General features: G+C 33.5%; 1 protein-coding gene across 7 annotated transcripts in view; it reads left to right on the top strand.

Annotated features, from left to right (window-relative positions):
• Positions 1 to 14,002, top strand: part of LOC106882816 (adhesion G protein-coupled receptor G6) — a 157,641-nt gene that overhangs the window by 59,733 nt on the left and 83,906 nt on the right. For 6 of the 7 annotated variants that reach the window (XM_089346140.1, XM_089346139.1, XM_089346138.1 and 3 more), the window contains 2 exons: positions 4,713 to 4,784; positions 7,948 to 8,019. In XM_089346140.1, the coding sequence (XP_089202266.1) occupies positions 4,713 to 4,784; positions 7,948 to 8,019 (144 nt within the window). The remainder of the gene's footprint in view (positions 1 to 4,712; positions 4,785 to 7,947; positions 8,020 to 14,002) is intronic. The other variant, XM_089346141.1, reaches the window with a different exon arrangement.

Raw genomic sequence — 14,002 nt, 5'->3', positions numbered from 1 at the left:
TTTTACAGAGTTCTCTATGAGAATTTATACATACAACAAGTAAAGAAAAAATGTATAGGAAAACTTTCATTCTCAAACATTTTGAGGAATGAGATGTGATCATTTTCAAGCACAGGAGGTGGTTTGTGTTCCCACCAGTTTTTATCATGGGGCACTTTTTATCAGGTTTTTGAAAATTATCCTGTGAATATATTGTGCAGCTCTATCATGCCTGTAGAGATACTCTGTAGGCGCAAGAAAACTGCACATGGAGACAACATGATCAATGATTTCAATTTGTTGTTGACATACACGACATGTTGGGAAGCTGCCGTTCTTTAATATGTTGGTCTGGTAGTTTCTTGTAGGTAAGCATTGATCTTGCGCTGCTATGATAAACCCATCTGTTTCTGATTGATTTTAAGCCAGCCGCCATTAGCCATTGATGGGTAAGGGCTAACATCGTCATTATCAGCTCTCAACATCGGCATTACTAGCTCTCTTTGGGTATTTGCCATTAGGAGGTTTTTCTTGCCAATTATTATTAGTATTATTATTATTATTATTATTATTATTATTATTATTATTATTATTATTATTATTTTATGTTTGACTTTTGCTTTGCATTTGTACAAGTTGGATCCAAGTCTCACCCAGAGACCTCAAGAGACAACAAGTTAGAAGTTCATGTAAGTGTTATGTTTGGGGTACCATATATTTGGATTTGTACATAGTGTTGTTCTAGAGAATGTTTGAGAGACCATAAGAAAATTATGTGTTTGTTTTAAATTTGAGATAACATTCGATGTTTTTGTCATTTTTCCTTTGATAAAGGTAGCTTTTGCACATTTATCAAGGCCGAATTGCATCCTGATGTCATCACTAAATTGTTTAACAATCGCTAGTAGGCCTTTGAGTTGTTGGTCATTTTTCGCAAGGAGCTTTAAATCATCCATGTAAATGAGATGATTTATATTTTTATCAAATATTTTATAACCATACTGTGCATCATTGAGCAATTTTGAGAGCGGTATTAGGGCTAAACAGAAGAGGAGTGGTGATAGTGAGTCACCCTGGAAAATGCCGCATGAAATTCTTACATCTCCAGCATTTAGAGTTTCATTGTCATTGTTCAACGTCAGTGTGGTTCTCCATGATCTCATACTTACAGATAAAAAGTTTCGCAGAGTAGGAGATATTTTATACGTTTCCAGACATTTCCTAATCCAGCTATGTGGTAGGCTATCAAAGGCCTTTTTATAGTCTATCCAGGCTATTGACAAGTTTTTGTGTCGCTTGTGACAATCTTCTAAGATCATCTTATTGATGAGTAGCTGATCTTTACAACCATAAGATCCACGTTTACATCCCTTTTGCTCATTAGGGAATATGCTACTTTCTATTAAAAAACTATAGGTGCACTCGGTTAGGACAGATGTTAGCGTCTTATACATTGTTGTTAAGCAGGTTATGGGTCGATAATTTTTTGGTTCGTTTGTTTCCTCATTTTTTGGAAGCAGGAATGTTAAACCATTAACTAGCCAAGAGGGCATCAAACTAGGATTTTGCAAAGCATCGTTGTAAAGTTTTGTTAGCAGTTCATGGCTCTCTGGGAAGGCATTCAACCAGAAGTTAGGAATTTTATCCTTTCCTGGAGCCTTCCATTTGCTTGACCTCCTGAGAGCAGATCTTATATCTTCTACCTTGACCCCCTCCCACTTTTGCTCCTCTAAGGAGTCTAGGTCTGTAGTGGCCAGATTTTATTCCAAAATTCTTGCACTTCTTCTTTTGATGGGACAGACTTTATTGTTACTGGTGTTTTCCCTATCTTCTTGTAGAAATTTTTGGGGTTATTTTTGAACATGTTATTATCTCTGAAGAATCTAACACGCTTTTCATACCTTGCTATACGGGCAGCTTTAGCACATACCTTTTGCTTGATGGTTTCTATGGTGGTAACAATGTCAACTATGATTTTCACATTATATTTTTTCTTAAGTTTTGGGTCTTTGTAGGTTTGATACTCTTATCAAATTTAAGGTTTTTATCAAATTTAAGGTTTTTATTATTATTATTATTATTATTATGATTATTATTATTATTATTATTATTATTATTATTATTATTATTATTATTATTTTCATCATCATCAACATCATCATCATCATCAACATCATCATCATATCATCATCATCATCATCATCGTCATCGTCATCGTCGTCGTCGTCGTCGTCATCATCATCATCATCATCATCATCATCATCATCATCATCATCATCGTCATCGTCATCGTCGTCGTCGTCATTATCATCATTATCATAATTATTATCGTCATCATCACTGTGATTTCATCACCTAATTCATGACTAACCATCCTCATCATCTTCAATAATAATAATAATAATAATAATAATAATAATAATAATAATAATAATAATAATAAATTGCTAAATAGAACTGGATGCGGTTACAAATGTTACGGGAAAACAGTCAGCCACCTTTTATATATGGATGACCTAAAATTATACGCTAGAAATGACAAAGAGCTGGAAACACTACTACAGACAGTACATGGCTTTACCAAGGAAATAGATATGAAATTCGGATTAGAAAAATGTGCCAAAGCAACCCTGAAAAGAGGAAAATTAGTTAAAAGTAGCAACATCACACTAGATAAAGCCAATGAAATAAGAGAACTAGACGAAAGCCAACCATACAAATATTTAGGAGTCAATGAACTAGATAGGATACAACACACACAAATGAAAGAAAAAATAAAGAAAGAGTACTATAGACGAGTTAGATCAATACTAAAACAGAGCTCAATGCTAAAAACAAGATAATAGGTATTAACACTTTAGCCGTCCCAGTTATAAGCTACAGCTACAATATCCTGAACGAACTATCTAAAATAGACAAAAAAACAAGTAAAATAATGACAAGATATAGGATGCACCACCCAAAATCTGACATAGAAAGGCTATATATACAACGCACAGAAGGTGGCAGGGGTCTTATACTGCTGGAAATCTATCATAAAATAACCACCATAGGACTGCAAAAATACCTACTCCAGAAGCAAGGAAAACTAATACAAATAGCCACAAAACACGAGCAAAACAAAAAACCATTTTCAGTATTTAAGGAAGCTGAAAAATACAAACAAGAAATCATACTACCTAACAAATACGAAGAAGAAGAAGAAGAAACAACAAAAGCTATAAAACAAATGAAATCCAAACTAAAACTAGAACAGCAACGGACCATGATAAAACGATAGCAAGAAAAGCCCCTACATGGTAAATACTGGACTAAACTAAATACAAAAGAAATAGACAGAGAAAAATCCCAGCAATGGTTGAGAAGCTCAGGACTCAAAGCAGAGACTGAAGGATTTTTAGTTGCTGCACAAGACCAAAGCCTCCTCACCAGAAATTACCAAAAACATATAATGAAAAGAAACATAACAAGTAACTGTAGAATATGTGGAGATGTACAAGAAACAATAAATCCTATTATCTATGGCTGCCCAATCCTGACTAAGAAGGAAGATATTCACAGACACGACAGACCTGGGACCTATATACATTGGAAGCTATGCCAACACTATGGAATAACAACAGAAAACATATGGTATAAACACACGCCAGAAAGATCACAGAAAACGAGAAAGCAACCAGGACTAACAAATATATATAATATACAGAAAATTGCACTACTGGGCACTGCACACATCCTACGCAAAACACTTTCAATACAGTAACCATAAGTGCATCACAGCAAACCACAGCACATACCCAAGGCACACAGGGCTGCGCTCGGTAGTGAAGTGAAAGCACGTTAAAAAAATAAAACTACTGAACAATAATAATAATAATGATAAAGGTGGTGGTGGTGGTTATTATTATTACTATTATCACATTTTAATTACGCTCGTGAACATCTTAATCGTTATAGCGCAATCTACATTAAATATAACAGACATTTTCTCCTTCCTATTTTCTCTTCATTCTTACTGACGTCATTATCATGCGCAGCAGCATGATCATCGTCATCACAACAATCAGCCTCATCATCATTAATCTTTGTCATCATATTCATCAATTACGACAACCAGCATCACCGCAACTTTCGTCATGTCTATCTTCTTCTTCTTCTTCTTCTTCTTCTTCTTCTTCTTCTTCTTCTTCTTCTTCTTCTTCTTCTTCTTCTTCTTCTTCTTCTTCTGCTGCTGCTGCTGCTGCTGCTGCTGCTACTACTACTACTACTACTACTACTACTACTACTACTACTACTACTACTGCTGTTGCTTCTACTTCTGCTGCTGCAGCCGTTGCCGCTGCTACTGCCTATACGTTGTCGTCGTCTTCTTCGTACTCTTCTCCTTCATCATCATCTCGCCTTATTTCTCCCTCAGCCAATTCTTAAAATGCAATATTTATTATTATCAATATATAATATTAATATAAATACAATTTTTATCAACTTTCTTTTATGTCACATATCTTACCCTCATCCTCGTTACCACTATCAAAATAACGGCTACCATCAACGTCACCATTATCATCATGATCATAATCAGGATCATCATCATGTTCCTAGTGATCTTCATCCATGTCTTTCCTCCTTCACCATTCTCATTCTTTCATGTGATTCTACAAACTCAACATTTAATATTCCATCAGAAAACTGTTTAATACTCTTTCCTTTCAACTGTGTTTTTTATGTTACAGACATTTTGATGATAATCAGATCACGATCATCGAAAAAGGAAGCTTTCAAAATGTTCCAAATTTACATCATTTGTAAGATGGTTAATTTTTTTATACTATTTTATTTACATAATTTTTTCTAGAAATTTATTGTCTTTTCATCTTTCTTTCTCTCTTTGTATCTCTAACATATATTCTGCTACCACATTCATTTTTGAGTGAGTATGAAGATCTCTACGACTGTTTGTGTCTGCTTGTATCTGTATCAATGTTTGATATTCTCTGTATGATTGTATGTGAATATGTATGTTAGTATTTGTGTCTATATGTTGGTATATTATATAATATATATTTATACAGAGTTCCCTATGACAATTTATACATACAACAAGTAAAGAAAAAATGTATAGGAAAACTTTCATTCTCAACCTTTTTGAGACATTGCTTCATTAACATGTGTTACTTTAACCTCACCGATTAGAAGCGGAGCTGACCTTGGTAGTCGGTACTTTCCATATGTACTGTGAACTACAGTTAGGGAAATTTGACAACTGCATATGCCGTTACAGAATCTATTGTTACCTCTTCCAATAAATGTAAACTTAATTCCCACTTCCTAAATATATATAACAATAAGTCAAAGCCACGAAAACACTAATGACGATATTGATGGCATACACCACACCTTCAACCCTAGCACTACAACCAGAATTAACCATGATACAAACATCCCCGCTTCTTATGAAGACCGAAATGTAGCTGAGGTGAATGTCGATAATAATAGCATCGCCACTAATATTAATATTAATAACTCGAATATAACCACTACCAATACTACTACTACTAATATTATTAATAATGATAATACCATTACTACGACTAATAACAACAACAACAATACTAATAAACATAATAATAATAATAATAATAATAATAATAATAATAATAATAATAATAATAATAATAATAATAATAATAATAATAATAATGACGTTGAACAATGAAAATGAATCTCTAAATGTTGGAGATGTAAGAATTTCATGTGGCATTTTCCAGGGTGACTCACTATCACCACTCCTCTTCTGTCTAGCCCTAATACCGCTCTCAAAATTGCTCAATGATGCACAGTATGGTTATAAAATATTTGATAAAAATATAAATCATCTCATTTACATGGATGATTTAAAGCTCTTTGCAAAAAAATGACCAACAACTCAAAGGCCTACTAGCGATTGTTATACAATTCAGTGATGACATCAGGATGCAATTTGGCCTTGATAAATGTGCAAAAGCTACCTTTATCAAAGGAAAAATGACAAATACATCTAATGTGAACCTTGACCAGCAAAATGTCACAAAAGAGTTAGAACCAGCGGAGAGCTACAAATACCTAGGGGTAATTGAAGGGGACAATATCAAGCACTCAGTGATGAAGGAAAGGATCAGAAGAGAATGTTATCGCAGGGTGAGAGCAATACTGAAGACAGAGCTGAACGCGAGAAACAGGATCGAAGCGATCAATGCTCAAGCCATAGCAGTTGTGACTTACAGTTTCAACATCGTTAACTGGTCAATTACTGAAATATGTAATGTTGACAGAAAAATACGAAAACTGTTGACAATGCATGGAATGCACCACCCTAAGGCAGATATAGAACGTCTTTATCTGCCAAGAAAAGAGGGAGGCCGAGGACTTCTACAGCTGGCATTAACAATGAAGGTAGCCACAATTGGCCTAGACACCTATCTGAAAAACTCTGAGGACTGGATGCTAAAACTTGTCTCAAAACATGAAAGCAAGAAAGCATCTTACTCAGTAACAAAACAGGCAAAGGAATATCTAAGTGAATTCCAATTGCAACAAATTCAAGAATTAGACGAACAAGAAACATCCGCAGAAAAAGCTAAACGCTTGAAAACCCGTGCTAAAATTGCTGCCTTAGATATTATGACTGAAAAATGGCATGGAAAACCTCTCAATGGCAAATACCCAAAGAGAGCGAATAATGCAGATATTGACAAGGCCCTTACCCATCAATGGCTAATGACCTCTGGCTTGAAATCAGAACCAGAGGGGTTTATCATAGCAGCCCAAGATCAATGCCTACCTACAAAGAACTATCAGGCCAACATATTAAAGAACGGCAGCTCCCCATTATGTCGTATATGCCAACAACAAAATGAGACCGTCTCCATGTGCAGTCTGCTTGCGCCTACAGAGTATCTCAACAGGCATGATAGAGCTGCACAATATTTTCACTGGATAATATGCAAAAACCTGGACTTGCCCCATGATAAAATCTGGTGGGAACACAAACCACCCCCAGTACTTGAAAATGATCACATCGCTCTCCTCGGAAACTTCACCATTCAAACTGACAGAAAGATAGATGCAAATAGGCCAGACAACATACTGAAAGACTTCAGACAAAAATCATGCCTCCTCATTGATATGACTGTCCCAATCGATATAAACGTATCTGTGAAGACCTACCAAAAACTGAGCAAATATAAAGATCTTGAAATAGAAATTAGCAAAATGTGGAACCTGAAGACTAAAACAATACCTATTGTCATAGGTACCCTGGGAATGACAGCGAAACGGGCTGATTACTACTTAGCTCAGATACCAGGAAACCCCAAAATGGCTGAAGTTCAAAAGATAGTGCTCATGGGAACTGCCCATATCCTACGTAAAATACTGTCTATGTGATCTCAAATTTTAAAACAAACACATAATTTTCTTATGGTCTCTTAAACATTCTCTCGAACAGCACTATGTACAAATCCAAATATATGGTATCCCAGGCATAACACCTACATGAACTTCTAACTTGTTGTCTCTTGCGGTCTCTGGGTGAGATTTGGAGCCAACTTGTACAAATGCAAAACAAAAGTCAAACATAATAATAATAATAATAATAATAATAATAATAATAATAATAATAATAATAATAATAACAAGGACAACAGCAATAATGATACGACCCAGTCCCCTAATAACATCTTTACTCTGCTATTTCTAGCATGCAGAATCATCATCACCTTCGTTATGAACATCATAATAATCAACGTTGTCATCATCAATTCATCGGTAGCTTTTCTTGTTGTTTCCGATAATAATCATCATCATTCTCATCCTCTTCTTCTTCACCGTCATTATTACAACATTTACCATCAACATCGCCAGCCTCCTCTTCATCGTCGTCCCTGCCATTTTTACAGTCTTTCTTTTGAACTGTGTTTTATGTTTCAGAGATCTTCATGGTAATCAGATCAAGACCATCTCACAAGGAACCTTTCAAAATCTTCCACATTTAGAGATATTGTAAGTTAGTTAAGTTTTTGATACTATTTTCATTCACGAAATTTTTCTAGAAATTTAGTAACCTCTCATCTTTATTTGTCTGCATGTATCTCTAACCTATATTCTCCTATAAAATATTCAAGAATATGTATGAAGATTTCTACGATGTTTGTACGTGTCTGCATCAATGTCTGACATTTTGTGTGTGAATGCATAATTATGTATCTTTGTGTCAATATGTGAGTATATTATGAAATATATATTTATGCAGAGTTCGTTTGAAAAATTTATACTCACTTAAAAAAAACCAATAGAAATATATTCATTCTGAAATTGGAAGTCATTTTCTATTTATACAGTGAAATACAGTTAGGGGCAATTTGGTGAAACTGTCCAGTGTGATGGATGCATATTCCGTTTCAATTTCTTCAAGAAGGGTGTTAGTGTAGCCAGTTGTCCACAAGACAACGTTTGGTGTGTCTCACGTACGTTTGTATCTGTGATAATTATATATATGTTTTTATTATCCTATCTATCCTCATTCTCAGTTGTCTTGTTATTGTTTCGCATGTCCTTCTTGGCGGTTTTCTTGCTTATTTTATCTTTTCTTCATCATCGACTCCTTCGTTGCTGTTATTGTTGTTGCTGTTGTTTTTGTTGTCGTTTTGTTGTTCTTCTTTTTCTACATTTTATGATAACTATTATTGATGATGATGATGATGATGATGACGACGACGACGACGATAATGATGACAATGATGATAATGATGATGATGTTGATCATCATCATCATCATCATCATCATCACCATCATTATCATAAATAATAGTCATCATGAAATGCATTTATCAACGCTCGTGCATGTCACAAATGTCTCCATGGTAAAAAGATCAGGAACATTATCCAAGATTATTTCTAAATATTTAATGTCTTCCCATCTTTATTTTCTTCCCTCTTCATCTTTATTCATATTGTCTCATGCATTTTGTATGTGAATGTGTGTGAAAGTGTGTGCATGTATGTACGTGAATGTGAGTGTGCGCTTATCTATATCAATGTTTGATATTGTGTGTACAAGTGGATGTGTATATTTACATATATATGTTTGTTTCTCTTTGTTTGTGTGATTATACTAATTATATTTTTATTCATTTTCTTCTCCTTCCATTCCTCATTCTGATTTTCGTTGTTATATTTCTCCAATATTTTCTTCTCTATTTCTTTTCTTTCACTCTTTTTGCTTCTTCGCAATTTCCTCTTCTATAATCTTATTCATCATCTTAAGATTCATTTCCTTCTCACATTATTTGGTCTATTAAAGACAAAAACAATAGCTATTCTATCAATTGGGAACGAATCAGTGCTGCTAAGCCTTACCAAATAGGGAAAAATAGATGCAATCTATGCGTAGAGGATCTTTTCCTAAACGTTTACATCAGAACAAACATTAATTAATATAAGGCACGAACAATCCCTGAGATGTTTACTCAAACACGGACGGATCCTCTCCGCCCAATATAAAATCTATTGTTACCTCTTCCAATAAATGTAAACTTAATTCCCACTTCCTAAATATATATAACAATAAGTCAAAGCCACGAAAACACTAATGACGATATTGATGGCATACACCACACCTTCAACCCTAGCACTACAACCAGAATTAACCATGCTACAAACATCCCCGCTTCTTATGAAGACCGAAATGTAGCTGAGGTGAATGTCGATAATAATAGCATCGCCACTAATATTAATATTAATAACTCGAATATAACCACTACCAATACTACTACTACTAATATTATTAATAATGATAACACCATTACTACGACTAATAACAACAACAACAACAACAACAACAACAGTAATAATAATAATAATAATAATAATAATAATAATAATAATAATAATAATAATAATAATAATAACAATGAGAACAGTAATAATGATACGACCCAATTCCCTAATAACATCCTTAATTTAATTTCTCCATAAGTAGTATTGCATCTTCCCTTTCCACAAATAACACTTGTAGGCCAGAAAGCCGCAACCTCCGATCCGCAACCGAATGCCCGTTGCAAGCCCACTGCAGAAAGTTTAACGTAGTATACAAATGCACGGTCTACAACATATTGCATAATTCTACGTATTACTATATCGAGTCTTATATTAATTTTAAACAGAGATATTTGGTGCATATAAAATCATTTAACTATGAGGAGTATGGCAAATATACCTCCCTAGCAACCATATATCACCTAATGAATACAAATGTACCATATAGGATATCCTGAGCCATAATAGATTCCGGGACCCCATACCAAGGCTAATGATTCACTTGTTGACTATGCCTAAAAGAAGCCTTCCAAATAATAATGCATAATTCACTTTCAATTACTAAATATACAACACGAAGCCTTTTTACATGTTGTCATAGGTTCTATCACACCTTCAAATTCTACCATAAGTCTAAATGCAAACAAAATCAACATCATAATACATACATACATACATACATACATACATATATATATATATATATATATATATATATATATATATATATATATATATATATATATATATATATATATATATATATATGTATGTATGTATGTATATGTATATGTATATATATATGGATGGATAGATAGATTGATAGATAGATACATACATACATACATACATGTATATGTGCATGTGTACATATATATGTATATATGTATATATGTGCGCTTATGTATGTGTATGTATGTATCTCTTCTATTTTTTAATTATAAATCTTCCACTGATGAGGGAGGCGGTTTCCAACGAAGATACCAGGATCCATAGACAAATTCATATTTGGATCTTTAGAAAAGTCTAGCATAATTTTACTGTTCCACTCACAGATTGCATTTGTAGTGTACGAATCAACCGGTTTTCTTTTTCTGAAAATCCCAGTTTATCCAGACTCTTCTTTAAGCACTTACTAACAAAACCTAGTGCTCCAATTATTATTGGTATGAATATGAATTCATAGTATGCATGTTGTGAGCGTGTATGTGTATATATATATATATATATTCTTTTATTCTTTTATTCTTTTATTTGTTTCAGTCATTTGACTGCAGCCATACTGGAGCACCGCCTTTAGTCGAACAAATCGACCCCAGGACTTATTCTTTGGAAGCCTAGCATCGGTCTCATTTGCCGAACCGCTAGCTTACGAGGGCGTAAACACACAAGCATCGGTTGTCAAGCGATGAATGGGGGGATAAACACAGACACACACACACACACACACACACACACACACACACACACATATATATATATATATATATAAGATGGGCTTCTTTCAGTTTCCATCTACCAAATCCACTCACAAGGCTTTGGTCGGCTTGAGGTTATAGAAGAGACTTGCCCAAGGTGCCACGCAGTGGGACTAAACACGGAACCATATGGCAAGTTACTTACCACCCAGCCACTCCTGTGCCTATATATGTGTGTATATATATATATATATATATATATATATATATATATATATATATATATATATATATATATATATATATATATATATATATATATATATATATATATATATATATTATGTACGCTTTCTTCTTTTTCCTTTACCTCTCTATGAACATGACTATCTTAAAAGCTAGCTAGTTTCAATTCGATAATTTTTAGTTTTTGTAGTTTTCAGGTTATATTTTACTTTGTTTGCTATTTTGGTTTTCAATTTTAACTTTAATTCTTAATCCTTTATCTCGTATCATTTAATCGCTATTAAGCTTGAAATATGATTTCTAACCACTATAATACTGTCCTTTGCAACCTTACCTAGATTGGCCTTTTACATCCACTTTACTAAAACTTTAACGTTTCCCCTATCTCCCGATGAAATACTGACATATCTCTATCATGGCCTTTACTTTTATTCTATTTTCATTCTTATTTTTATCTTTTAACCCCTATCGTATTTTTATTTTCATTCCTTTAACCAATCTCACTTTCTCCTCACTATTTTACTCCTCTCTCACTCACAAAAAACATTTGTTATATCTCTGTTCTTTATCTTTGCTTTTATTTTATTTTTTTATTTTTCTTCTTACTTTTACCCTTTTACCACTATCTTATTTTTATTCCTCACTTCTCTCTCTCTCCCTCTCTCTCTCTTTCTCCTCGCTCTCCTATATACACTCACACACAAAACCAATTTATGGCTATCTTACTTTCTCGTCCCATATACACATTTACAATATGAATACATCGTTCATCATACTGCAAAAATACCGCCTGGATTTACCTATGATTTTAGCTAAGAACCTGAAACTTCATGGAAGTACCGACCAACATCCATATTCTCTGGAAAAAACGAGTTGTGGACATTATTCTCCTGTCTATATTCTTCTAACTACATTTGCCCTTTATTCTCTTTACTCATTTATTCTTGTATTTTATTCCTTGTAAACTGTAAATTTTTCTTGTCTAAAATATTCATAACTTTCTTGAATATTCATACCTTGAATTCCCAGTGCATGGATATACTAATCTACCATTTGGGTTATCCCAGAAACGGCTGTAAGGTTTCAGATTCATCTTACCCTATTTAAATTATTCTAAATGTCTTGAGATACTAGTTCTGCTTTGGTTTTGATTTTTCCTATAATATAATATATGCCTACTATAACGAAACCCTAAAATAAATCACTAGATCCAGCCTTAGCTCTATTCTTGGAACCTAAAGCTCGACTAATTATAGCAATTATTCAGCGTACGTATTCTTTTAGATCACAAGTGAACTAAACCCCTCATATTCTGTATATATACATATATACATACATATAGGTACCGTATATTTCCGCGTATAAGACGACCTTTAAAACCTAAAATTTACACTAAAAAATTGGGATCGTCTTATACCACCATTCTAAAAATCAAACTTAGAATTTTAAGTGATTTTATAAGAAAGCTAGTTTCGACCATGGTGCGATAACCACACATACGTGAATAAATTAACATTAAAAAAATTATAATACAGGCAATAAAAACATATTTACTTTATATATTATTGGCATATCTTCACAACAAATAGTTTATTTGAGAGATGGTTCTATATCATTGAAATCAACTTTTATCTATACGAGCTTTGTTGAGAAAATAGAAACGTCGAGTTATGGTTGCGTTCACAGTAACCTTTATCTTTTACTAACCTTTCAAACATTTTAATGGTGATATGTAACTGTAGTAATAGCATTTAGAATAACATATTTATATTTTTTATAAAATATTTATTATCATTTGGTGGTAAATAACACAATTTGGATTACAACAGTCTGTATTTTTCAATAAAATTATTTTACAGTAGTTGCATTTAAAACATGACTTTATGATATTTTTTTATTTCCTTTCAAGGTAAATAATATTAATGAAACATCAAACCTGCCACATGCATTTATCTAAAATCCATCAAATTCCTCACAATCACCACTATCGGTTTCTAAAAGTTTTTCATACATACCACAAGGTTTATCATATATACCTTCATCGTAATGATTACAATCTCTTCCTTGTGAATAGACTTCGACTTCGTCGTCGCTGTTGTATAGATTATCATCTTCGGTACCATCCATGGTTTTAGAGATACCGCACTTTTTAAATGATTTTATCACATTTCCTACTTTAATTTTATAGCAAAATCACAGAGAACATCAAGTGAGGCAGCACGCATAGCTCCACCTTTTGTAAAAGATTTTTCCCCACTCATCACCAGTCATTCCATTGTTATCTCACATTATCTTTAATTTAAATGGTTTGTTTAAAGTGGTATCAAAGTGACTACACTACAACAACAATATCAGTATTGGTTTTGGACACCCAGAGTTTTAGTATTTGCCGTTACGTGGCTACCAAACATATCCCAAACCAAGAAACTATGTTTGTTTCATATTCTTCCTGGCTGCTTGTTCCAGATATTCTCAACCCATAATTTCACACCGCTCCCGTCCAG

This window comes from Octopus bimaculoides, chromosome 30, assembly GCF_046866305.1.
Source record: "Octopus bimaculoides isolate indiv1 chromosome 30, ASM4686630v1, whole genome shotgun sequence".
In the NCBI taxonomy this organism is placed as follows: domain Eukaryota; kingdom Metazoa; phylum Mollusca; class Cephalopoda; order Octopoda; family Octopodidae; genus Octopus; species Octopus bimaculoides.
This window is presented reverse-complemented; position numbering and strand designations above follow the sequence as displayed.